The sequence below is a fragment of the Jaculus jaculus genome, chromosome 11 (assembly GCF_020740685.1).
Source record: "Jaculus jaculus isolate mJacJac1 chromosome 11, mJacJac1.mat.Y.cur, whole genome shotgun sequence".
Lineage (NCBI taxonomy): Eukaryota > Metazoa > Chordata > Mammalia > Rodentia > Dipodidae > Jaculus > Jaculus jaculus.
Genome location: NC_059112.1, coordinates 102,316,876 through 102,342,234, shown reverse-complemented (window position 1 = coordinate 102,342,234; position 25,359 = coordinate 102,316,876). Strand labels below are relative to the sequence as shown.

Sequence of the window (25,359 nt, the reverse complement as noted above, 5' to 3'; positions counted from 1 at the left end):
TGAGATGGGGAGGGGATATAATGAAGAATGGAATTTCAAAGGGGAAAGTGTGGGGGGAGGGTATTACCATGGGATACTTTTTATAATCATGGAAAATGTTAATAAAAATTGAGAAAAAAAAAAACAAAACAGTGAAGCAGTAAGGCGGGTAGGAAAATGAAGGGCAGAAATACAACAAAGGGTTCTGCCCACACCCCTGGGCAGGCAGCCTCCATCAACTGACAAACCAGCACCAAGGCTAAAAGATCCACAGGTAAAAGGCTGAACAAGACTAGAGGAAAGAGTTCAACAGTGAAGCGCAGACACGCAACAGGGCTGAGACAACTAATGAATTTTCTCTCCTTTCTTTTATCCAACCAAAGACTGCTTGACCGGGGAGGTAAAGCACCCCAGAGCCAGCCCCTGCGAGCCAGCCCTCTCCCCACAGGGAGCCGCTGTGCACGCTCCTCCTGGCGCGCCCCCACTGCCCGCACCAGCCGTGTGCTGTGCACAGGGCCAGCTGGAGCTCCCAGACCAAGGCAGAATTCACGAATGCAGGACACTACTGCTGGAGCAAGTTTTAAAAGTCACTCAGGCAGGCCGGGGGCTAGCTCGGTGGCAGTACGCCCAGCAAGTGTGAGGCCCCGTGTTTGAGCCTAGCACCATCTCTGCCACCAAAAATTAAGGCAGTGAAAAGACATGTGCATTTGAACAGGGGCTTTCTACCACAACAGTCTAAACACTTCTTCAACTCAGCTCTATGTAAGCAAATGTTAAGTGTATCAAATGTTCCCAGGCTCCAATTTATATGCACAATCTAAACAGGACATTGACCTAGAATTTACATTTGAAACTGTACCATTTTTAAGAAGTGTGCACGTGTTTCCCTTACTGCCCATCTGCTGTTAATAATGGGAAAATACTGTTAGGCTTCAGAGAAAGAGACAGAAAAGAGAGACTCCAGATGTTAAAGTAAGGTTTATTTTAGGTAAGCCTTCAAGGTATACATATTAGAGGGAAAGAAAAAAACCATCATTTCAAATTTGTCTTTTTCTTCTAAAAATGGTTCATTGAGCTTAAGTGGAAACTTAACCATGAAAATTGGGGTGAATCAGTACTGATTAAAATGAATCTCAGCTCCCACACACTTGCATATGCAGTCGAATTTTATAAAACCCAACTGTGATCATAGGACTGGAAGAAATACAGAAGAATAGGTAAGTCAGGCCACATGCGCTATGAGAAGAGTTTACATAAGCCCATTTAGCAAAATTAGCAAGCACATTTACTTTATACTTTTGTTTTTCAATTTAAAAAATTTTAAGGACTGGAGACATGGCTTATCAGTTAAGTGCTTGCCTGCAAAACCAAAGGACCCAGGTTCAATTCCCCAGGACTCATGTAAATCAGATGCACAAGGTGGCACATCTATCCGGAGTTCATTTGCAGAGGCTAGAGACCCTGGTGTGCCCATTCTCTCGCTCTCAAATATATAACTACTTTTAAAAGTTTAAATATTTTGGGCTAGAGACATGGCTTAGCAGTTAAGGTGCTTGCCTGCAAAGCCAAAGTACCTTGGTTTGAGTCCCCAGTACCTACATAGGCCAGATGCACTAGGTGACACATGCATCTGGAGTTTTTTTTTGCAGTGGCTGGAAGTCCTGGTACACCCATTCTCTCTTTCTTTCTCTCTCCCCCTTTTCCTCTTTCAAATAAATAAACAAAAATAAAATTTTTTTTAAATTTAAATATTTTTATTTGAAAGCAAAGAGAAATGGGCGGGGGAGACAATGGGCACACCAGGGCCCTTGCCAACGAAAACAAACTCATGCCACTGTGTGTATCTGGCTTTACGTGGGGACTGGGAAACTGAACCCTGGCTGGCAGGCTTTGCAAGCAAGCACCTTTAACACTGAGCCATCTTTCCAGGCCTCATTTTATACTTGAGGATTTTTCCTTTTTTGGTGCTATTTTGTTTTCTTTGCTTTTGTGGTATGGGGAATGGAACTGAGAGCCATTGCCTACTAAATAAAAGAAAGGGCTCCACCACTAATGGGTCTTGCTTTGTTGCCCAGGCTAGTCTTGATCTCCTGGGATCAGAGACCTTTCTGCCTCAGCTTCCTGGATAGGTAGGATTGTCAGTGCCACCACCACACCCGCTTGTTTTAGTCTCTTAAACCTCTTCAGCTTACTTTATACCTAATGGATTTATTCCTATCTTACCTACACTTTTAAAAAAGGAAGAGGGCTAGAGATGACTTATCATTTAAGGCACTGGCCTATGAAGCCTAAGGAGTCAAATTCAATTTCTCAGGACCCACGTAAGCCATATGCACAAGGTGGCGCATGCATCTAAAGTTTGTTTGCAGTTGCTAGAGGCCCCGGCATGCCTATTCTATCTGCCTCGCTCTACTTCTGTGTGTCAAATAAATTAAATTAAAAGGAGGGGATTTAAAAAAGGCTACTGTCCATACAGATACAAAGTGGCCTTAATATTCACGACCTCACAGTAGCTGACATACCTATACAAGACCTGAAAAATAGGAGGGAAACAAATGATATCAAAGTAGAAAAGAGTCTAATTGGAAAGGAGAAGGGACTCAGTAGAGGGGGATTTGAAAAAGGAAAGGGGAAATGGTGGGTGAAGCTTGACTGTGGCATATTGTTTGTATTTATGAAAGCTATCAATACAAAGTTTTTAAAAAGGCTCATGTCTTGTATTTGGAAAGGTTTCTCCATTTTAGAAACCTCTGAATAAAAAAAGCTTAAAATGAATGACTCATTTGTCACTAACATAGCATAACATCATACAATGTAAGCTACCCAAATACAATATCCTTCCACAATCCTTAAATATCCTCTTCAACTCAAGAGGCTGGATACTGCCGTCACTTTAAAGAACAACACTGGGTTCTCCCTTCACATACAATCTTAATTAAGGTCTCTGTTGAAGGGCTTTGTTTTTAATAAGGAGCTTTGAATATCTGCTTCTTCAGCTTATTTAACTTGTCAGTACTTTGTTTTCAAAGTACAAACTTGCAGGGCATGGTGGTACACATGTTTAATCTCAGCACCCAGGAGGCAGAGGTAGGAGGATCGTTGAGTTTGAGGTCATCCCGAGACTACACAATGAATTCTAGGTCAGCTTGGGCTAGAGTGAGACCCTACCTCGACAAACCAAAAATAAAATAAATCAATAAAAAATTAAAAGTACAAACTTGAAGTCAGGCCTGTAAGCCCAGCCTCTTGCCTTCCAAGGACTCTAAGTTCAAGGCCTACCTGAGTTCAAAGCTAGAATGAGCGACTTAATGACACCCTGTCTCAAAATGAAAAACAGTAAAAAGAGGACAGGGGATGGAGCTTGGCCGTCGAGCACTGGCCTAACAAGCCTGAAGAAGTCAAGTTTGCCTTCACCAAGTGTTTGCAGTCACCTGAAGCTGTGCAGCTGTCTTTAGTGGACAGACAGGCTTACAGGACAGGCTGCCTCCTCTCCCAATACCACCGAGACAAAACTGTGAACATAAAAATGCCAAGAAAGGGGGATGGCTTAGCAGTTAAGGTGTTTGCCTGCAGAGCTAAAAGACCCAGGTTTGATTCCCCAGGACCCACATTAACCAGATGCAGAAGGGGGCAAACATGTCTGGAGTTCATCTGCAGTGCCTGAGGCCCTGGTGTGCCTGTTCTCTCTCTCTCTTCCCCTCTTTCTCTGTGAAATAAATAAATAAATAAAATAAAAATTTTTTAAAAAAATGTCAAGAAAGCATAGCATAGTGTTGTACACCTTTAGTCCCTGTACTCAGGAGGCAGAGATAGGAGAATCACTGTGAGTTCGAGGCCACCCTGAGACTACATAGTGAATTCTAGGTCAGCCTGGGCTAGAGTGAGACCCTACCTCCAAAAAAAGGGGGGGCTAGAGAGATGGCTTGAGGCTGGAGAGACGGCTTAGTGGTTAAGTGCTTGCCTGTGAAGCTAAGGACCCCAGTTCAAGGCTTGTTTCCCTAGGACCCATGTTAGCCAGATGCACAAGGGGCGCATGCGTCTGGAGTTCATTTGCAATTGCTAGAGGCCCTGGTGTGCCCATTCTCTATCTGCCTCTTTCTCTCTCTGTCACTCTCAACTAACTAAATAAAAATGAATTAAAAAAATATATAAAAAACAAGACAATGTATATGTTAAAATGGTCATTCATGTAATTATTTGATATAACAATGACATACTGTTATTAAAAAAAAAAAGGGACTGGAGAGATGGCTTAGCGGTTAAGGCACTTGCTTGCCAAATCTAAGGATCCAGGTTCAACTCCCCAGGACCCATGTAAGCCAGATGTACAAGGTGGTGCATGCATATGGAATTTGTTTGCAATGCCTGGAGGTCCTGGTGTTCTCATTCTCTCTTTCTCTCTCTCGAATAAATAAATAAAATTTAAAAATAACAAACCCAAAGCAATCTAACATCCAGTAAAAACAGGTGCTCAGGGGCTCGAGAAAGGACTCAGCGTTTAAAGGCGAGTGCTTGTGAAGCCTGACAGCCTGGGTTCGATTCCTTAATACCCATGTAAAGCCAGATGCACAAAGTAGCATGTGCATCTGGAGTTTGTCTGCAGCAGCAGAAGGCCCTGGTGCGCCCGTATCCATACTCATCTGCCACCTCCATACTTGCAAATAAACACTGAAAAACAAGCAAACAGGTGCTCGGCTGTTTGGCTGTGTGCTGAGTATGTGTCAGGACTGCTGGTCTGCGCACTCCCTTGACCTATGGGGAGGGAGCCCGCGCTAGGTGCCGACACGGCAGGATGTCCTGCCCCAGGCTCTGAGTGTGAAGCAGGGATGTGCACCAAATCATCGCTCAGCGACACACATAACACAGGTGTGCGCGTGTTAACTACTACAAAAAAAAAAAAAAAAAGCAGGGAACACGGTTTAGACTGGAGGACAGGATAAGCCACATTGAACCCTAAGGGTGGTATTTGAGCTGAACCCTGGATGAATATGAGTTTGACAGATGGAGGGTTGGGGCTCTCCTGCTTTCCGGGTAGGACCAGTAAAGGTATTGTGGGAGAATTAAGGGAGATCAGTTAAGTTCCACAGTTGAGTGTGTACTGTCCACTCTATGTTGGGTGAGACGCCACAGTGGTAACAAAAGAGATGGAGACAAGTGAACAGATGTATCTCCAACAGAGAACCATCAGGCCTACCGTCATGACCATGAGAGAACACAGAGCGACGTGGGAAAATGAATAGGGCATGACAGTCAATGTAAGTAATAGGACGCCAAGCGCTGCACGGTTCAGTCAGGCACGTGCAGGGCGGAGGTGGAAGCAAGCTTACGCTGTACTGCGATGTAACCTCTATCTAAAAATATTCCTGAAGGACACGTGCTGCTAAGCTATAGTGTACCCAATTCACAGATCAGATAGCTGCTGAAAACTAGCTTCACACTAAAACACGACAATGACATAGTAAACTTAAAATTACAAAAATCACAGAGCATTAGACAATAATTATCTACTAAAAATACACTGAAAAAAAGAAATCTAGCAAATCAGAAAATATAATCACAAAGCAGAAGATACAAGGTAAATACACCTCTGCTAATGTGCTAACAGTTGGTACAGGAAGTGTTACCTTTCTTTAAGGAGTGCAGCGCAGAGGTGAAGAAGGTCAAGTAGCCAGGAGGCTGGGCCGAGCCACTGAACTCAAAGTAGCCAAGCACGCCGGGCTGCGGAACGAGAGCACAGTCAGCCATGCAACAGGGCCTCCCGACACACCCCCGCCATGGCAGAGACCCCTGACCATTGCTGGGTCCTGTGGCAGTTTGCTTTCTAAAACGCTGACCACCTGAGGAAGGCTGCCCGCAGGGGTGGAATTTTGTCTCCGCTTAGCTAGTACCTGGAGTGGGGGACAGAGTGGCAGCGCCTTCTCAGGATGACAGTGGCCACTCAGGGACACCAGAGCTGACATTCCTCCCTCCCTGAGGTCGTTCCACCTCTTGTTGGCAGCGCAATTCTCCTGGCCCCTGGCTCAAATCCTCCCATGATCAGGCACTCACTTCCTCTGCTTTAACAACCCTGAGCAAATCATCTCGGTGAGTTCTTTGTGTCACTGTTGGGTTTCTTTTTTCAGTCATTTCCTCTGACTCCAAATTTACCTTCCTGCTTTGCTAGAAATCAGGTTACATCAGATTGACTTCATCTGTGACCAGGTCCCTTCCAGAAGGTCTTTTTCCCGACCCCTCCATCCCACTCTGGCAAGCCCCCTTTCCAGTTGGGTCAGTCTATAGAGGCCCAACTCTCACCTCTTGCTCCTCTGCCCTCAAAAACCCAATGACCCAGGGGTGGCAAGATGGCTTGGTGGTTAAGGCATTTGCCTACAAAGCCACAGGACCAATGTTTGATTCCCTAGGACCCATGTAAGCCAAATGCACAAGGTGACATATGTGTCTGGAGTTTGTTTGCAGTGGCTAGAGACCATGGCACACCCATTCTCTTTCCCTCTCTCTCTCTCTCTCTGCCTCTTTCCCTCTATCTCCCTCAAATAAATAAATGAATTTTTTAAAAATAAAAAATTTGAAAAAGGGCTGGAGAGATGGCTTAGTGGTTAAGCTGCATGCCTGCGAAGCCTAAGGACCCACGTTCAATTTTCCAGGTCTCACGTAAACCAGATGCACATGGTAATGCATGCATCTGGAGTTCCTTTGCAGTGGCTGGAGGCCCTGGTGCGCCCATTCTCACTCTCCCCCACCATCTCAAATAAATAAATAAATAAATAGATCTTTAAATTGAAAAAAAAATTTTTTTTAAGGGGGAGGCAGATGATTTAGCCGGGCATAGTGTTGCATGCCTTTAATCCCAGCAGAGGTAGGAGACTCACTGTGAGTTCAAGGCCATCCTGACACTACATAGTGAATTCCAGGTCAACTTGAGCTACAGGGAGACCCTACCTCAAAAAGCCAAAAAAAAATTCAGTTGTGGTGGCACCAGCCTGCAATCCTAGCATTCAGAAGGTAGAGGCAAGGAGGACCAGGAATTCAAGGTCATTCTTAGCCGCATAGCAAGCTGAAGCCAGTTTGAGACTCTATCTCAAAACAAAACAAAATACAAAACATCAGTATCTTGCATATAGAAGAAATTTCTGATTTTTTTTTTTCTCAAGGTAGGGTCTCTAGGTCCTGACATACCCGTTCTCTCTCCCTTCTTCCCTCCCTCTCTCTCTGTGCTTACAAATGAACTAACTAACTCAGGGCTGTGTCCACACTAAAGTACATGTTCTCCCATTGAACTACAGCCCAGTCCAAAAGCAAACACTGAACACTACATAGAACATTTTTAAACCAGACGTGGTGGCACATGTCTTTAATACTGGCACTCAGAAGGCAGAGGTAGGAGGATTGGCATGAGTTCGAGGCCATCCTGAGACTCCACAGTGAATTTCAGGTCAGCCTGAGCTACAGCGAGACTCTACCTCCAAAAACAAAAAAAAAAAAAAAATTTTTTTTTTTTGAGGCAGGGTCTCATTCTAGCCAAGGCTGACCTAGAATTCACTAAGTATTCTCAGGGTGGCTTCAAGTTCATGGACAGTATCTCCTATCTCTTGTCTCCCGAGTGCTAAGATTAAAGGCATATGCCACCACACCTAGCTAAAAAGAGCATTTTTATTTTTAGCAGCCTAGCCTAAAATAAACAGTGTCCAAGTTAAGATTTCAAGCCCTCACATGCCTTTAATCCCAGCAATTAGGAAGCAGAGATAGGAAGACTGCCATGAGTTTGAGGCCACCCTGAGACTAATTCCAGGTCAGCTTGGGCTAGAGCAAAACAATACCTTGAAAAATGAAAATTAAAAAAAGTAAGAAAAAAAAAAGGGAAGGGCTAGTTGGGGAAAAGGCTTTGATTCCCCAGGACCCACATAAACCAGATGCACAAGGGGAAACGTGCTGGAGTTATTTGCAGTGGCTACAGGCCCTGGTGTATCCATTCTCCCTTTCTCTCTATCTGCCCCCCCTCAAATGAATAAATAAATGAAATATATTTTTTAAAAAGCTTAAGGGCATGGTGGTATATGCCTTTAATCCCAGCACTTGGGAAGCTGAGGTAGGATTGCTGTGAGTTCAAGACCAGCCTAAGACTACATAGTGAATTCCAGGTCAGCCTGGGCTAGAGTGAAACCCTACCACAAAAGTTAATTAATTTAATAAAACAGCATAAATCAGCATCATGTTCAAGTGCCTTTGTGAACATCTTTGAAACTTTTTGTTTCCTTTGTGATTTTTCAAATATTTATTTACTTATTTATTTGCAAGCAGAGAGCGAGAGAGATAGAGAGAAGAGAAACAGACAGAGAATGGACACACCAGGGCCTGTAGTCACTGCAAACGAACTCCAGACACATGCCCCTTGTGCATCTGGCTTACATGGGTCTTAGGGAATCAAACCTGTGTCCTTTGGCTTTGCAGGCAAGCACCTTAACCACTAAGCCATCTCTCCAGCCCCTTGTTTTGTGTTTTTGAGACACGTTCTCAGAGAGCCCATGCTGGCCTCTAACTTACTATGCAGCTGAGGCTGATTCCTGATTCCCCTGCCTTAGCCTTGCTTGCAGGGACTAGAGGGTGATCCCTGCTCTCCTGGCTTGTGAACGTGCCACACAGTATAAAGGTTTGTCTCAGCACCACACTACAGCTGCTTTTTTTCTTTTCCTCTTCCCCTTCTTGCTCCTTGCCCTTCTTCTTTTTTTTTTTTTTTTTTTTTTTTTGCTGCCAGTACTGGGGCTCAAACCCAGGGCCTTCATCTGTACTAGTCAAATAATCTGACCCTGGCTCTCACTCCCACATGCTGCAATGCATACAGCGTGGATAAATGACACAGTGTTCAAGGAGTTTGGCCAAAGAAACACACCCAACAGTATAGTAAAAAAAAAAAAAAAAAAAAAAGCCCTGGATAAGCAAAAATTATTGTCATTCGTCACAGCCAAAGAGATGAAAATGTAGGCGTCACTCACTGTATGAAATGACTGAAGACTGTGTAAACTGTGAGAGACTAGGCATTTGAAGCGCAAGACACAGGTGAAGCACCCTGTTAGTGCCATATAGCGCTGTGACCGTCTTGTGGGATTTTGAAACTGGCAAGTTTGAGAACCTAACCTAAAATGAATACTTCAAAGTCAGAAAAAGAGAAAAGCAGCCGGGCATGGTGGCACACGCCTTTAGTCCCAGCACTTGGGAGGCAGAAGTAACAGGATCGCTGTGAGTTCAAGGTTACCCTGAGACTACATAGCGAATTCCAGGTTAGCCTGGGCTAGAGTGAGACCCTGCCTCAAGAAAAAAAAAAAAAAGAGGAGGAAAGTAAAGTGACAGGTACTTGTTTATCCCTATTGCAGATTATTACTGAAAAGTTACCAAACCAGTTCTGCTTATTTTGTAGATAAAACAAACAGTGCAAGTATTGCCCCAAAGCTTCAATGTCTCCCCAATAACAGCTATGTCATTATCTAAGAAATAGCACAAATTAGCTGCCTGTGTTTCAATTTCCTCCGTATCATTTGCTTAAATCTAAGAAAAGGCATGTGAGAAACAAATCTACCTGAACAGAACCTTGCGAGGCCTTGGCCCTCATTTGCTCAGCTGCACATACCCGTGGGAACCAGCTCAAAGCGGACACAGACATAACCCTGCACTCAATGTCCTGGGAGGTTCCCCTTCAAGAGCAGCTGGCTGGGCACCTGGGACAGCCTGGCTGTGTGCACCTCACACCAGGTTCAGGCCCTGGTGATTTCCCTCCACCCCTTCTCACTCTGAGCCTTGTCAGCCACCATGACTCTAGCAGAGCAGCCCAGAGGCTAAACAGCAGTTGGGTAACAGTCACAGGAGCTCAACTGCTTGTCCAACCAAGTAACGGTGTCATCAGGAGCCCTTGCGTCCTCCCAGGCTCCCTGCTCCTATGACTGCACTGCTCCATTTTTCCTTGGGACTTTGCACTTGCTCTGGTTACTTCAGGGCACAGTCAAATCACACAGGCTCCAGATGGCTTAGGCCTTGGTTTTGTCCATCTTCCAAAGTAGCCATACACCTTTCCCAGACCACCATTCTATTTTCCTTAGTAGCACTTCTCTGAAATTACCTAATTTCCTAGGGTTGCCCAGACAAATCATAAACTGGTGGCTCAAACTAAAGGAATCATTCTCTGAAGGTTGAGGAGGGAATGGTCCCTTCTTCAGCCTCAGATGGCCCCAGGCCCTCCCTGCTTTGAGAATGCAGCCTCTAGTCTGGAATGCTAGGCACCCTATACCCATTTCATCATTAGATTTAGGATTCACCTGGAGGCAGAGGTAGGAGAATCGCCAAGAGTTTGAGGCCACCCTGAGACTCCATAGTGAATTCCAGGTCAGCCTGAGCTACAGTGAGACCTTACCTTCGAAAACCAAAAAAAAAAAAAAAAAAAAATCCCCAAATGACTTAATCCTGAGACTCTTAAGCAATTATGTGTACAAAACCCTATTTTCAAGTTAAGTTATATTCTAAAATTTTGCACAGACAGGAATAGTATGAGGACATCAATCAACTGAGCACCCCTTATTCATTTGTATTTTTTTCATTTGGTTTTTCTGGGTAGGGTCTCACACTAGCCCAGACTGACCTAGCATTCACTGTGTCATCTCGGGGTGGCTGGGATTAAAGGTATGCGTCACCCCACCAGGCTTCATTTGTATTCTGGTTTGTAGGGCTGGGTATGTATAGTCTGCCCAAAGCCTCTAGGTCCATCCGTGGCACTGGGGGAAAAATGGCTTCCTGCTGGTGGTCTCTCCATGTTACACCTCCACAAAACAGACACTCTCTTGTTCCTAAGTATGCATTCAGCTCCAAGTGCCTGGCACAGAGCAACAATAAACTTTTGTGTATCAATGAACTTCATGACTTATTGAGTAATACCACATAATGAGTATCAGATAACTTGGCTCATTTTGTTTTTAATTCTGTCCCAGGAATATCTGTAGTATCTGTTACCACAAACAGGCTATAACCAGCTTTTTACAGAAGACAAGCAAATCCTCATTAACTCCTCATGAAAGGGTTCCTGGGTAAGACACCATGTGCATGAAATTCAGCAGTTGGTGCACACCCCCTAGTGGCCTTATTTTACTTATTTCTATAAAATTGAAAATAACAGAAATGTTATAATGTATGTAACATTTAGGCAGACTTTTATTTATAAACAATATAACACAAGGAGTCAGACATTCTAGGTTGTTCTGCAACCTAGAATTTCTCCCACCTTTGCTGCCAACACTAACTTCCATTCTCCAAAGAATCCCATGTCTTTTCCTGTCTGACTTAATCTTTTTTCAAGGTAGGCTCTTGCTCTGGCCCAGGCTGACCTGGAATTCACTATGTAATCTCAGGGTGGCCTCAAACTCACAGTGATCCTCCTAACTCTGCTTCCTAAAAGTGCTGGAATTAAAGGTGTATGCCACCACACCTGGCTCACACCCATGTATTAATGCTACTCTACTGACTGGAGACGTTTCTCTTTTCAGATGGCAGTGACCACTGAGATGACTTAGAAAGTACCGTAGTGCTGAGAAGTGACAGAGGAGTATGCAGCACTGAAACATCACTATCACATAGGGCTCAGGGTCCATTGTGAAAGAGGTGGCAGAAAGAATGTAAGAGCCACCGGGCGTGGTGGCGCACGCCTTTAATCCCAGCACTTGGGAGGCAGAGGTAGGAGGCTCACCGTGAGTTCAAGGCCACCCTGAGACTACATAGTGAATTCCAGGTCAGCCTGAGCCAAAGTGAGACCCTACCTTGAAAAACAAAACAAAACAAAACAAAATGAATGTAAGAGCCAAAGGAAGAGTAGGACTGCTTACAATGCAGTCTTCCAGACACAAAATGGCCTGGATAACCATGACCTCACAGTGCCTAGTACTACCTACACAAGACCATCATAATAGGAGGAAAAGATGATAACATCTAAACAGAAGATATACTAAATTGAAAGCAGAAGGGGATATGATAAAGAATGGCTTTATGAAGGGGAAATTGGGGGAGGGAAGGGAATTATTATGGTTCATTGTCTATAATTATGGAATCTGCCAATAAAAAAAGTTTTGTCAGGCATGGAGGCTCATGCCTTTAATACCGGTACTTGGGAGACAGAGGTAGGAGATTGCTGTGAGTTTAAGGACAGCCTGGGTTACAGCAAGACCCTACCTTGAAAAGCTAAAAATAAATTAATTAAAAAGAGGGCTGGAAAGATGGCTTAGCGGCTAAGTGCTTGCCTATGAAGCCCTAAGGACCCTGATTCAAGGCTCGATTTCCCAGGACCCATGTTAGTCAGATGCACAAGGGGGCACATGTGTCTGGAATTCATTTGCAGTGGCTGGAAGCCCTGGTGCACCCATTCTCTCTATCTGCTACCCTACCCCACCCCCTGCCTCTCACACAACTAAAAGTAAAATTAAAAAATAAACAAACAAACAAAAAACCAGCAGTTGGGCTGGACAGATGGCTTAGCAGTTAAGCGCTTGCCTGTGAAGCCTAAGGACCCCGGTTTGAGGCTCGGTTCCCCAGGTCCCTCGTTAGCCAGATGCACAAGGGGGCGCACGCGTCTGGAGTTCCTTTGCAGAGGCTGGAAGCCCTGGCGCGCCCATTCTCTCTCCCTCCCTCTATCTGTCTTTCTCTCTGTGTCTGTCGCTCTCAAATAAATAAAAATTAAAAAAAAAAACCAGCAGTGGACCCTGCAAGCCTTAAAAAATTGGCCAGCCAGGCCAAATGTGCCAAAAGTGGCATGTTTAGTATGGGGGAAACACAACTGCTCTCTAATTGGACCGGAGGCCCATTCCACAGGAGGGAATACATGCCTGCTACTGAAAACCTAGTCAAAAGCTTATGGGTGGGGAGATCATGAACCCTAAGGGAGTAATGTCTATGGTTGTTTATCAAACAGCTCTGTAAGCATTTTTTTTTTCGCATATATTAATGCAATTCTCACTTTTGGTTAGAGAAACTTTTCTTTTCAGATGATAGTGACCACTCAGGTGACTCAAAAGTCACCACAGAGATGAGAAGTAACAGTGGAGTGTTCAGCACTGAGGTACCTCACATCCTCCAAGGCTCAGGGTCCATGGAGGAAGAGCTGGTGGAAAGACTGTAAGAGTCAAAGGGAGGATAGCACTGCTTACAATGCACTCTTCAGACACAACATGGCCTTGATATTCATGTCTTCACAGTGCCTGACACTACCTACCCAAGACCCTCATAATACGAGGAAAAGATGACGACATCAAAACAGAAGAGAAACAACAGAAAAGGAGGGACTCAATGGAGAGTGGATTTGAGAGTGGGAGAATAGGGAGAGGGGAGGGAATTATCATGATTTATTATCTACACTTATGAAAGCTGTCAATAAAAAGTTTTAAGGTTTGTTTCTTTAGGGCTAGAAAGATGGCTCAGCAATTAAAGATGTTCACATGCAAAGTCTTATGGCCTGGTTCAGTTCCCAAGTACACTCTTCATGCCAGATGCACAAAGTGGCACGTGTCTGAAGTTTGTTTGCAGTGGCAGGAGGTCCTGATGCACCCACATTCATTTTCTCTCTTTCAAATAAATAAAATGCATTTCATTTATTTGAGAGAGACAGAGAAAGAGGTAGAGAGAGAGAGAATAGGTGCATCAGGGTCTCCAGCCATCACAAATACCAGACACATGTGCCACCTTGTGCATCTGGCTAACATGGGTCCTGGGAAATCGAGCCTTGAATCAGGGTCCTTAGGGCCTTACTTAGGTACTGGGGAGTCGTATCTGGGTCCTTACGCTTTGCAGGCAAGCACCTTAACCACTAAACCATCTCTCCAGCCTTAAAAAATATTTTTTTTTAAAAAAAAGATGAAACAGAGGGCTAGAGAAATAGCTCAGCGTGTTAAAGGTGCATACTTGCAAAGCCTGATGACCCAGGTCCAAGTCCCCAGGACCCATGCAGAACCAGATGCACAAAGTAACACAAGCATCTAGAGCTCATTTGCAGGATATCTTAGCATGTGCGCTTGTTCATAGTCTGTCTAAAATAAATACTTAAAAAAATGAACCAGAGAAGCCAGGTGTGGCGGTTCATGCCTATAATCTCCTCATCTGGAGGCTGAGCTAAGAGGGTTACCTTGAGCTCAAGGCTAGCCTGGGATACAGAGTAAGTTCCAGGTCAATTATGCTAGGAGTGAGATCCTGCCTCAAAACAAACAAACAAAAAGTGAAAAAGAGGAGCTGGAGCAGTGGCTTAGTGGCTAAGGTGCTTGCCTGGGAAGCCAAAGGTCCCAGTTTGATTACCCAGTAACCATATAAGCCAGACACATAAGGTGGAGTATGCTTCTGGAGTTTGTTTGCAGTGACTAGAGGCCCTGGCATGCCTGTTCTCTCTCCATGTGCCTCTTTCTATCTCTCTCTCTCTCTCTCTTAAATACATATATAAATAAAATGTGAAAAATTGGAGGGCTCATAAAGCTCCACCACTCCCTGAGGAACTACAGACAAAAAAATGGTTGCAAAGAGACAATTTTTTCTTGAGTGCTTTAGCTACTGACAAGTTACTCATGGTCTAGTAATTAATCCCCCAATTCATGCTCATGTAAGCAACCCTAATTAAACTGGTGGGGGTGGAGGGGGCTGGAGAGATGGCTTAGCAGTTAAGGCGCTTGCCTGCAAAGCCAAAGGACCTTGGTTCAATTCCCTAGGACCCACATAAGCCAGATGCACAAGGGGGCGCATGCATGTGAAGTTTGTTTGCAGTAGTTGGAGACCCTGATGTACCCATTCTCTCTGGCCCCCCACCAAATAAAAAAATTTTTTAAGTATTTAAAAAAACTTATCAGGGCACAGAGACATAACAGCAAGAGAAATGGGGGACTAGTTGGGAAGAAGTGGGAGGGAGGCAAGAGAGGGTAATGGGGGTGGTAAATGGGGCCAAAACCCACTATATACATGCATGAAATTACCTCCAGACAGCTGGAGAGATGGCTTAGCAATTAAGGCACTATTCTGCGAAGCCTAAGGATCCAGGTTCAACTCCCCCCAGAACTCACATAATCCAGATGCACATGGTGACACATGCATCTGGAGTTTGTTTGCACTGGCTAGAGGCCCTGGTGTGCCCATTCTCTCTCTCTCTCTAATAAATAAATGAATAAATAAAATATTTTTTAAAAAAAGAATTCTCTAGTCAGTGCACATTTAACGCTCATCTCTCTTCTGCTTCCATCCTAAGCAGGCAATGCCCACCCATGAGCTGTGGCTTCTTACTCCATGTGGAGACCTAGCCCTGTGTCCTCATCTCAAGGCCTTACCTGGGACAGCTGTGACACTGAGGGCACTGGCTCCCACTAGGACCATTCTACTCAAAGACATCTGGTTGTCACAACTGGGGAGAAGGTGATGTTACTAGTGTCTTAAAAGTGGAGACCAGGATGCTAAAATTCTGCAGCGCAAGGACCAATCCCCACAATACCTAATTATCTAACCCTGAATGCCAATAGTGCTAAGGTTTTGAAACCCTCACTTAATGGAATGTCCAAATACTAGTCTCAGAACTCTCTAGCCGTTCCTCCTCTCCATCCCTTACTACCAGACCAAGACTCAACAGGGACTCTAGCTTACTTGACTCCTCCCCCTCTACTGGACAGTTTATTTCCGAATCTGGGATTTTGTCTTAATAAAGATTTGTTGGGGCTGGAGAAGTGGCTAGGAAGATTAAATGCTTGCTAACAAAACCTACTAGCCTAGGTTTGATTCCCCAGTACCTATGTAAAGCCAGATTCACAAAGTGGCACATGCATTTGGAGTTAGTTTGCAGCAGCAAAAAACCCTAACAAGCGCAGCCTTCCTCACTCTCTCTCACAACAAATAAAGAAATAAAATTGGGCTGGAGAGATGGCTTAGCAGTTAAGCGCTTGCCTGTGAAGCCTAAGGATCCCAGTTTGAGGCTCGATTCCCCAGGTCCCACGTTAGCCAGATGCACAAGGGGGCGCAAGCGTCTGGAGTTCGTTTTCAGTGGCTGAAGGCCCTGGCATGCCCATTCTCTCTCTTTTCTCCCTATCTGCCTCCTTCTCTCTCTGTCACTATCAAATAAATAAAAATAAAAACAAAGAAATAAAATTATTTTGTTAAAAAGATCTAAGCCGTAAAAACTATGAGGACTTTTTAAGGTGGACTGAATGCATTGTATTTTACATCATGAATGGTTATGGTTGTAAGTTTATGGGGGCCAGGGTCAGAACATGTTGTTTTGATTCAGGTGTCCCCCATAAACTTAGGTGTTCCAAATGGTAGATTCTGAGCTGATGGAGATTTGGGAATTAATGCCTCCTGGAGGCAGTGCATTGTTGGGGGAGGAGTTATGGGTATTATCACCAGTTTCTCCTTGCCAGTGTTTGGCACACTCACCTGTTGCTATTGTCCACCTTATGTTTTCTAGGGAGTGATGTACACCCTCTTTTCATGTTATCGTTTTCCCCTGCAAAGCTTCCCCTCAAATATGTAGGCCAAAATAAACCTCCTTTCTCCCCCCTCAAAAATAAAAAAGATCTAAGCCATGTGTGGTGGCACATGCCTTTAATCCCAGCACCCAGGAGGCAAAGGTAGGAGGATCGTCATGAGTTCAAGGCCACCCTGGGACTACAGAATTAATTCCAGGTCAGCCTGGACACATCTTTAATCCCAGTTACTTGGGAGGTAGTGGCAAGAGGATGGCCGTGAGTTCAAAGCCACTCAGAGACTACAGGTCAGCCTGGGCTAGAGTGAAACCCTACCATGGGAAAAAAAAAAAAAAGACCTGTCGTGAGCTGGAGAGATGGCTTAGTAATTAAGGCACTTGTATGTGAAGCCTAAGGACCCAGGTTCAATTCCTTAGTACCTACATAAGACAGATGTACATGGTAGCACATGCATCTGGAGTTTGTTTGCAGTGGCTAGAGGCCCTGGTGCGCCCATTCTCATATTCTCTCTCTCATAAATAAATACATAAAAATAAAAATAAAAAAAATTATCTGCTGTTAGCTGGTCACAGTGGCATGCACCTTTAATTTCAGCACTTGGGAGGCAGAGATAGGAGGACTGCCATGAGTTTGAGGCCACCTTAAGACTACTAAGTGAATTCCAGGTCAGCCTGGACTAGAAAAAAATCCTCAAAAAAATCACCCCTAAAAAGATCTGTTGTTGTTGGAGAAAAGGAGACCCTTATGTTTTCCAGGCTGGACTCCCACTTAAAGTACTCCTCCCTCGGCCTGCAGAGTAACTGGGAGTACAGGCCACGTGGCACTGTGCCCAGCTGGCACTCTTGTCTTCATGTCACATCACAGAATGTGTGCAACAGACTGACCGAGCTTCTTTCTAGGCAGTACTATGTGGTGCGTTTCACAAGTGCCACAGTGGGCCTGGCTTCCGAGTCATCTCACAGTTCACAATCATAGTCTCTCACAACCAGCCCTTTTCACCTCAGGGAGAAAGAAACCTGGCAAAGATGACGCAACAAAAGCTCTCCATAGCTTTTGTGAGGAAGCAACAGGACAGACGTCTTCCAAGTGAGGTTCCGTGTCAGCAGCACTCTGGTGGCTCCTGCTTTAAAGGCAGGCCCACCATTGTTGGACATCACTCTAACTAAGTGGACCGCCAGACCCATCTGTGATGAGTGTCATCAGCACACGGTGACTGTGACAGAAGGCCATGTCAGCAGGGGATGCCCGAGCTTTGAGAGGCCTGCTGAAGAGCAAACTGGAAGGGTGTGAGGCGGAACATGAAGGGCCATGCTGTTCAGTCACCAGCATGCACCTGTTCTACCGGACACAGTAAGAACACTGGAAATATCCGGAGAATAAGGGAAAAAGGATTACAAACATCTGTAAGCTCAATGCCAAAAACAATGCTTCAAAGTATTTCAGAGGGAAGGGGCTGAGAACGCTCTCAATGAGCAACCGAAGTTTGTGCAGTGTGCTTGACAGACTCTAACGGCATTGCCTGTCAGTGATGTAGCGGGCTCGAGACCTGCCTGCAGCCCCTGTGCATTGTCCCCAGGCTGGGGTGGGCTTCCTGGCGATGCAGTAGTCTTTGAGTAGAAACATTTACCAGAGGTCCTCATCCAGGATGAGGCTTGTGTGGCTGCCTTTCCATTGCTACTATAAGTGACCCTTCATCCTGCTGTGAGTAACCCCAATAAACTCACTGGTTTATTGTAAAAAAAAAAAAACAAAAAACTTCCTGGGCTGGAGAGATGGCTTAGTGGTTAAGGTGCTTGTGTGCAAAGCCTAACAACCAAATTCAATTCCCCAGTACCCACGTAAAGGCAGATGCACATGTGCTACATTGTGCATATGGTGTATGTGGGCACTGGGGAATCAAACCTGGGTCCTTAGATTTCACAGGCAAGCACCTTAACTGCTAAGCCACCTCTCCAGCCTACTCTCTTTCTATAAAATAAACTTTATTCTTAGTTTTCTGTTTTGGTTTGGTTTGGTTGTGTTTTTTCAAGGTAGTGTCTTACTCCAGCCCAGGCTGACCTGGAATTGACTATGTAGTCTCAGGGTGGCCTGAAACTCACAGCTGTCCTACTTCTGCTGGGATTAAAGGCATGCACTACCAAGCCTGTTAACACCATGGATGATTTTTCTCCCCTAAAAGGATGCATAGGTCTGTCCAGCACCCTGACAACTACTCCACAGGGAGGAAGCTTCCAGCTCAGCTCCAGCTTGATTTTTCAGTGTGTTTTGGATCCTTATGATGAGTGTCTCAAATGCACTTGACCGGGGCTCATCTATAATGTGATCTTTTAATTACTGTAATTCAGGAGGCATTGTTTTTTAAGTATGACAATGGCATAATGAACCCCACTATCTTAAACAGTTAACATACACAAAAATGAAACAAAACAAACAAAAATTCTTTTCATACAAATAATCCAGTGCAACCCAGTAAACAGCCTCAGGAAGAGGAGACATGAAAGATAGGTACCTCGTAGTTTGAGAGAAAATCTAGTAATTCTGATTGAGATGGGATGTACAGAAGTGGTTTCATCACTCGGCGAACAAACTTCTCAATGTAAACAGCACGCATGGGGCCTTTGTATTCGATTGGTCCAAAACTAGTACCAAAAACAAAAAAAAAAAAAAGTAAAAATAAAAATAACACACCATGCATTAAACCTGTAACGTATAGCTAAAACCATCAGCACAGTAGAATAAAAGCATCCTGCACTGGTATCCAACTGGTTCAGAGGCCACTGCTCAGGAAGTGAATGCAGGGTTGAGAGAGAAACATTTTAGGTGCAGAAGGAGCTGCTGTGAGCACAGTCCAGTACAAATTACATCCATGCTACCTTAAAAAAGTTCCCACAATATTTTTATCAAAAACAATACAAAAACAAAAAAATAGAAACACAAGGTAGCCCTGAAACGTGCTAAAGGATTCAGGATCAACTACGGCAGGCAGGCTCCTTTTCCATGTGACTCTGGAAAAAGGAGCAAGCTAGGCAGCTGACCCTTGGCCTACTACAAAGTAATTATGAAACAGGCCCACAGGCATCTAAAGAAAGGAACACTAAGTGAAGTGGACCCACACTTAAAGCTTCATTTACAACAGAAACCGATTCCAGGAGAAGACGACGTCAGGGAGCAGCGAGCCCTCCACTTACGCGTCCTTCCTGGGGCCTGGGCGCAGCTTCAGTCAGGGCTACTGAGCCACCCTTCAGTTACTCTCCTGAGCTGCTCAGATTTCTCCACCGGGCTCTCTCAAGCTCCAACACAGACAAATGTAACTGAATGGCATGTGGCAGAGATAAGGTACATAAACTACAGCAATTCTGCAATCATTTTCTCCCAACATGGAAATTGAGTTCATGGGTCAAAAAGACGAGAGAGGAGCTAGCTGTATGTGCCGTGCTCACAGCACCGGGGCACATGCTCACAAAAACAACTCACACGCAAGGTCATTTCCTCAGTGCGCACTACAGAATGTGAAGCCAAAGAACAGTACCATGAGACAGGTCAACACGGCACCCTACATGCGTGGCCGGGAGACAGAGTCAATTCTACCAATTCAAGGCTTGTCATCAAGTAGTTCAATTTAAGAAGCCAAACCCATCAATTACCAACAATTTTTTGTTAAAATAGATTTATTTATTTGAGAGACAGAAACAGGCAGAGAGAGAAAGTGTGTGAGAGAGAGTGTAAGCATAGGTGCAACCAGCGCCTCCCGCCACTGCAAATGAACTCCAGACACTTGCACCACTTTGGGCACCTGGCTTTGTGTAGGCAATGGGGAACTGAACCCAGGCCATCAGGCTTTGCGAGCAAGTACCTTTGACCACTGATCCATTTCTCCAGCTCAACAATTTTTAACTTAAAGGGACAAGAAAACCAGGCCAGGTATGATGGCACACACCTGCATCCCAGTACACAGGAGGGTCCAGAATCAAAGTCATCCTCAGCAACATGCAATACAACTTTGAGGACAGCCTCAACTACATGAAACCCTGTCTTTTTTTTTTTTTACTTTATTTATTTGAGAGAGCTAGAGACTGAAAGAGGCAGAGAGACAGAGAAAATGGGAGCATCAGAGCATCAAGCCACTGCAAATGAACTCCCGAAGCATGCATCACCTTGTGCATCTGGCTTACATGGGTCCTGGGGAATCAAACCTGAGTCCTTAGGTTTCACAGGCAAGTGCCTTAACCACTAAGCAATTTCTCCAGCCCAAATCTGTCTTTAAAAAAAACCTAATGAATGAATGATAGAAAAAATGTTTACCGTATTTTTTATTTTCTTAGTTTTTCAAGGTGGGGTCTAACTCTACCTCAGGCTAACCTGGAATTCACTCTGTAGTCTTAGGGTGGCCTCAAATTCACAGCGATCCTCCTACCTATGCCTCCCAAGTGCTGGAATTAAAGGTGTGCACCACCACGCCCAGCTGTTTTACAGCATTTAATAACATATTTTGTTTAGAATAAAGGGGCCAACCATCCTAGATATCGCATGTACTCAAGGGAACAGGCTTGACTGTTTTTCTCTGTGACCAGAAAGCCTAACAAGATGGTAAATGATGCCTCACATCCTCCATTTTTCCATCTAACAAACAAACAAGAAAAAGAACCAGAAGTGGTGGCTTTTAATCCCAACACTTGGGAGGCAGAAGTAGGAGAATCACTGGGAGTTTGAGGTCAGCCTGAGACTACAGAGTGAGCTCTAGGTCAACCTGGGCTACAGTGACACTCTACCTTGGGCAGGGGAACAAGGGTTGGAGAGATGACCCAGTGGTTAAAGTTCCTTGCTTGTAAAGACTGATGGCTCAGGTATGATTCCCCAGTACTCACATAAAGCCAGATGCACAAAGTGGCACATGTGTCTGGAGTTCATTTGCAGTGCAAACAGGCCCTGTCACGCCCATACTCTTTCTATCTGCCTCTTTCTCACATTAATATTAAAGAAAAAAAAAAACAATAAAAACAAAGAAGGAAAGCCAGACATGGTTGTACATACCTTTAATCCCAGCACTTGGGAGGCAGAGGCAGGAGGACCACTATGAGTTCAAGGTCAGCCTGAGACTACATAGTGAATTCCAGGTCAGCCTGGGCTAGAGTGAGACCCAACCCAGGGAGGAGAAGGAAAAGGGGGAAAGGAAGGAGGAAGGAACCCTGACCTGAGTCAATTACTGAGAAAGTATCCTCTTTTTTTTTTTTTTTTTTTGGTATTGTTTGAGAGAAAGAGAGAGAGATGGAGTGGGAGAATGTGCATGCGCACGTGCACGCCAGGATCTCTTGCCACTTGAAGTGAAAACAAGACGCATGTGCCACTTGTTTTTGTATCTGGCTTATGTGGTACTAGGGAATTAAACCTGGGCTGGCAGGCTTTGCAACCAAGCACTTCTTTTTTTTTTAATATTTCATTTTTATTTATTTGAGAGAGGGAAAGAAGTAGAGAGAGATTTATAGAGAGAATGGACATGCCAGGGCCTCCAGCCACTGCAAACAAACGCCAGACACACACATGCCACCTTGTACATCTGGCTTACGTAGGTCCTAGGGAATTGAACATGGGTCCTTTAGCTTTGCAGGCAAATGCCTTAACCACTGAACCATCTCTCCAGCACCCACCTTCTTTTTTCCTGGTTGTTGTTGTTTGTTTGTTTGTTTTTTTTGAGGTAGGGTTGTTTCTAGAATTCTCAGGGTAGCCTTGAACTCATGTTGATCCTCCGACTTCTGCCTTTTCAGTACTAGAATTCAGGTCAGCCTGAGCTAGAGTGAGACCCTACCTCAGGGAAAAAAAAAAAAAAAAATCATAGGACTGCACAAGGGGCTGCACGCGTCTGGAGTTTGTTTGTAGTGGCTGGAGGCCCTGGTGCACCCATCTCTCTCTCCCTCTCTCAAATAAATAAATTAAATGTTTGAAAAAAATCACAAACATTTCATATGCCAAGGAAAATCTGGGGATGATAATTGTGGTTTTGCCTAAATACTATTAATTATGCCTGTAAAAAAAAAAAAAGTACTGTTGGCCAGGTGTGGTGGCACACACCTTTAATCCCAGCACTTGGGAGGCAAAGGTAGGGGGATTGCCGTGAGTTCAAGGCCACCCTGAGACTCTATAGTGAATTCCAGGTCAGCCTGAGCTAGAGTGAGACCCTGCCTCAAAAACCCAAAAAAAGTACTGTGGACTATATAGCAGTTCATGCCAGAGGTATGAAACCATACTGGGAATCCCAGCACTTGGAAGGCAGAGGTAGAAGGATGGACATGAGTTTAAGACCAGCCAGCATATACATAGTGAATTTCAGGTCAGAGTGAGTTAGAGTAAGACCCTACCTCAAAAAAGAAAAAAAAAAAAAAAAAAACAAAAACAGAATACAGGGCTGGAAAGACAGCTTAGCGGTTAAGTGCATGTCTGAGAAGCTTAAGAACCCAGGTTCAATTCTCCAGGTCCCACAGAAGCCAGATGCACATGGTAGCACATACATCTAGAGTTCATTTGCAGTGGCTGGAGGCCCTGGCGGGGCCATACTCACTCTCAATCCCCTTCTGTCTCTAATAAATAAATAAATAAAAATACATTTTAAAAAATACAAAACAAACAAACAAAACCCCACAATACTGGGGACCACACAGCAGTTCATGTCAGAGGTATGGCCATGGGACAAGAAAAGTATTACGACAGTTTTGTTTACTACTGTTTCTTCCCTACTGACTAAAGCTCAGGAGGTACACAGGGACAAAAAAAGGGAAATTCTAAAATGTAAACCTCTTATTAGTCAGATCTTCTTTACCTATTTAGCCTTCTACAAACTTTAAGTCAATCACACTAGACAAAGCCCAAATTCCATTTTCTACCCCAAAGGTTAAGGCTGGAATATCGTAAGTTCATGGCTAGCACCAGCAACAGAGTAGGGCCCTGGCTCAACTAAAAATATAAAGAAAGAAAATAGCCAAAAGTCAGATTTTCAGACATGACTCAACATTCACAATACGTTCTGGGAAATATTCTAAAATCAAACACCAATATGTCTAAGGCAAAAAGAAAGTGATGTAAATGTGAACATTGTGGTATGTGTGTAGAACTGGGAAACTGGACAGGAGAACCACCAGCAGGTCAAAAACAAGTAACAGCTGAGTGTGGTGGTGCACGCCTTTAATCCAAGCACTCAGGAGGCAGAGGAAGGATGGAGGTGAGTTCGAGGCCAGCCTGGGACTATATGGTGAATTCTAGGTCAGCTTAGGCAAGAAGAGACCCTACCTTGAAAAAAACAAACACAAAACCAAAACTTAGAAAGAAAGAAAAAAAGACCACAGGATAGCTTTAGCAAGATAAGACAATAGGTCTTTTACTTTAGGCCAACTGAATTATCTATCTGAGGACAATATTTATGAAACTTTTATTTTGCCATTCACAGAAATACAGACCAGTAGTTATTTTCTTCCATAATGAAAACAATGGTACAATATACTCCCATGCTTCTTTACAGTACAAGGGCCTAAACTTGGTTAAAAATTATTTTTTATTATAAAGCAACATCTCTCTATCTCTCTTCTATCTCACTCTGCTTGCAAATAAAAAAAAAATATTAAAAAGCAGGGCGTGATGGCACATGCCTTTAATCCCAGAACTTGGTAGGCAGAGGCAAGAGGATCACCATGAGTTTGAGGCAATTCTGAGAATACAGAGTGAATTCCAGGTCAGCACGGGCTAGAGTGAAACCCTACCTCGGAAAAAAAAAAAAAAAGACATAAAGGGGGCTGGAGATGGTTTAGTGGTTAAGGCACTTGCCTGTGAAGCATAAGGACCCAGGTTCAATTCCCCAGTACCCACATAAGAGGAGGCACAAGTCAGCGCATATGTCTGGAGTTTATTTTCAGCAGCAAGAGGCCCTGGAGTGCTCCTTCTTTCTCTCTCACACACAAAAATAAATAACTAAATTATTTTTTTTTAAGGGCTGGAGGGATGGCTTAGCAGTTAAGGCATTTGCCTGCAAGCCAAAGGACCCAGGTTCGATTCCTCAGGACCCCCGTTAGCCAGATGCACAAGGGGGTGCACGCAACTGGAGTTCATTTACAGTGGCTGGAGGCCCTGGTGCACCCATTCTCTCCCCCACTCTTGCTCTGTCAGTCAAATAAATAAATAAAAATAAAATATTTTAAAAAAAAGAGCCGGGCATAGTGGTGCACACCTTTAATCCCAGCACTTGGGAGGCAGAGGTAGGAGGATCACCGTGAGTTCAAGACCACCATGAGACTACATAGTAAATTCCCAGCCCAAGCTAGAGTGAGACCCTACCTCAGAAAAAAAAAAAAAAGATATAAAGGGCAGGAGAGATGGCTTAGTAGTTATAGCACTTGCCTGCAAAGGACTCAGGTGAGATTCCCCAGTACCCAAATGAAAGCCAAATATGCACAAGGGGGCGCACATGTCTGGAGTTCCTTTGCAGGGGCTAGAGGCCCTGGTATGCCCATTCTGTCTTTTCTCTTTCTCTCTCTCCTTGCTTCTTTCTCTCTCTCAAATGAATTTTAAAAAGACATAAAAAGAAGCTCACAGAAGTAAGGAAGAGCAATTTAGGAAACAGTATTACTGTCGGATCCAACCTTGGGCTTGTAAGTAGAAGCAGGCATGCACATTCACAGGAACAATCACAACAGTAATTATGTATAAAATCAACATCCCTCTTCTGTTTGTATTCATTTCTGATTATCCATATTTTCTACAGTGAGTATCTATCTATTACTTTTGGATAAGAACTTAAGGGAAATTAGAAAGGCCACTGGAAAGAGCTCACCTCCGATGATACAGATGTATTACAGGAAAATAAAAGAAGTGCTTCTGTTTTCTGCATTTGCCCTGGTTCCACCAACAGTTGATAGCCATAAACAACACC

General features: G+C 44.2%; 1 protein-coding gene across 6 annotated transcripts in view; it reads right to left on the bottom strand.

The window, feature by feature from the left end:
* The window catches only part of Txndc11 (thioredoxin domain containing 11), a 75,593-nt gene that overhangs the window by 39,249 nt on the left and 10,985 nt on the right, over positions 1–25,359 (bottom strand). For 2 of the 6 annotated variants that reach the window (XM_045161349.1, XM_045161350.1), the window contains 3 exons: positions 25,261–25,358; positions 18,958–19,087; positions 5,604–5,697 (listed from right to left, as the gene is read on the bottom strand). In XM_045161349.1, coding sequence (XP_045017284.1) covers positions 5,604–5,697; positions 18,958–19,087; positions 25,261–25,358 — 322 coding nt within the window. Of the gene's footprint in view, positions 1–5,603; positions 5,698–18,957; positions 19,088–25,260; position 25,359 lie in introns of those variants that run through there. The other 4 variants (XM_045161351.1, XM_045161352.1, XM_045161353.1 and 1 more) reach the window with 3 other exon arrangements.